This window comes from Halyomorpha halys, unplaced genomic scaffold (genome assembly GCF_000696795.3).
Source record: "Halyomorpha halys isolate HHAL.00 unplaced genomic scaffold, Hhal_1.1 Scaffold95.1, whole genome shotgun sequence".
In the NCBI taxonomy this organism is placed as follows: domain Eukaryota; kingdom Metazoa; phylum Arthropoda; class Insecta; order Hemiptera; family Pentatomidae; genus Halyomorpha; species Halyomorpha halys.
The window spans coordinates 216,225-217,986 of NW_027108063.1; the positions used below are offsets into that span (position 1 = coordinate 216,225).

Below are 1,762 nucleotides of genomic sequence, written 5' to 3' on the forward strand. Positions count from 1 at the left end.
TAGTCAGCAGAGCGAAATGATTATTATAAAAAGCTCACAAGCCTGTTGAAATGGGAGGATAGCCAATTGCTTCGGGAATTACCAATGGAGTCCATAGAGGATTACATAAAAAAAACTATTTATGAAGTTCCACTCTCAGTTACCGACAGTTACAGGAGCAGTGACTTATAACTTGGGAAATCCAACCTCAAACCGAAGACTGAAGCCCAGATTGATTCAGGACATCCTGTTATAAATCCTATATTTATCAATTCTGTAATTAAGATAACTTCTCTTATATTTATTTATTTTTATCTTCGTCCTATTATATATCAAATTATTTTTTTCTCTCTTATTAAGATTTATTATTTTTATCTATTTAGTTTATACCCGTCCCTCCATAATCAACTAAAAAAAACAACAACTTATATTAACCATATAAGGCTCACCAGGCCCATCTGGTATTAAATAAATAAATATAAGAACTGAGAGGCCTGACATTTAACTTGGTATACATTTTGATATTTAGCATGCTCTTGTTGAAACTCAGGGTATTGCACAAATATTTGTGAGCACAAATAACTAATCTTAAGTGAGAGATTATGAGTAACTGTACTATTTATTAGTATTTAGAAGAAACAAATAAATTGTCTACTAAATAGAAATACCTACATAAAGACAAAATCTATCATGGGATACCTTTGGTAACTTAAAGAAAAAACGTTATTATTTCTTTATGAAGTATATGTAACGAGCTGGTATTAAAACATATAAATTTTAATTTAAGATGTTATTATAGATCATCTAACCTGTTACTCTGGATAGTGATGCGAGCTGGACGACCAGAAGAAGCACCAGAACACTGCTCCAGGCCATGATCTGAAAAAATAAAATACAAAACTTTACCCAGATTTCTGAATGGAACTCCAGAAAACGCTATTTGAAAAATATACTTTTGTTTTTGTAGACCTCAAATTTTGAAGTTGACTACAATCAGTAGTTTCTCATTCTGCTGAATCGTTTTCTATGAGGAATTAGAGATATGCTCTAAGGATTTTTAAGAAGACTAATTATTCTGAGAAGGAATATTATGGAGCACAGGCAGTTATAATTCTGAGGATAAGTTTTGAAGATTATTATTTTTTTTTTTGAGAAATCATTTGAACTGGAATTATTTAACATATTTTGCTTACTTAAATTTCTTCATTATTTTATTTTTTTTTTTATAAATTGTTGACCATTCGAGGTTTTATTCTCAATCTTACTGTTTATTTGAGATCCTTAGTTGTTAATTCTTACCCATAAAAACGAGAAAGAAAGTTATAAAGGTAAGAGGTATGTAATCTTTGTATTAACCACTTGGCATTATGTCAACAATTATTATTAGCTGTTTATATACCTTTAATCAACCACCCCCTCTCCCATACTTCTCTTTCTTTCGACTTCTGACTGTTTTCTTATTATTTTACCATTATCTATTGCCTTTATTAATTAATGTTTTTTATTTTTCTATCTTCTATACCATACAACACGAGGAGGTCCCTCACCTCCGGATTTAAAATATCACCATTTAGAATGGATATTTCATAAATAACGAATAAACACTACAGGTAACCTTAAAATACCAAAGGTAGTAAAAGGTAATACCCAACACGAATTACTTCATTTTTTCACAGTAATGCACTCATTAATTCACTGTTTCTTTTCTGTTTTAAAGGGATCGGGGGGAAAAAAAGAGATGGGTTAAAATACGTGTATTTATTGCCAACTTTACCTGATACTT

At 30.4% G+C, this 1,762-nt stretch overlaps 1 protein-coding gene across 1 annotated transcript in view; it reads right to left on the minus strand.

Annotated features, from left to right (window-relative positions):
• Positions 1 to 1,762, minus strand: part of LOC106677375 (uncharacterized) — a 206,629-nt gene that overhangs the window by 127,201 nt on the left and 77,666 nt on the right. Inside the window, exon 2 of the mRNA XM_067046429.1 lies at positions 789 to 858. Within this exon, the coding sequence (XP_066902530.1) occupies positions 789 to 855 (67 nt within the window). The 5' untranslated portion in view covers positions 856 to 858. The remainder of the gene's footprint in view (positions 1 to 788; positions 859 to 1,762) is intronic.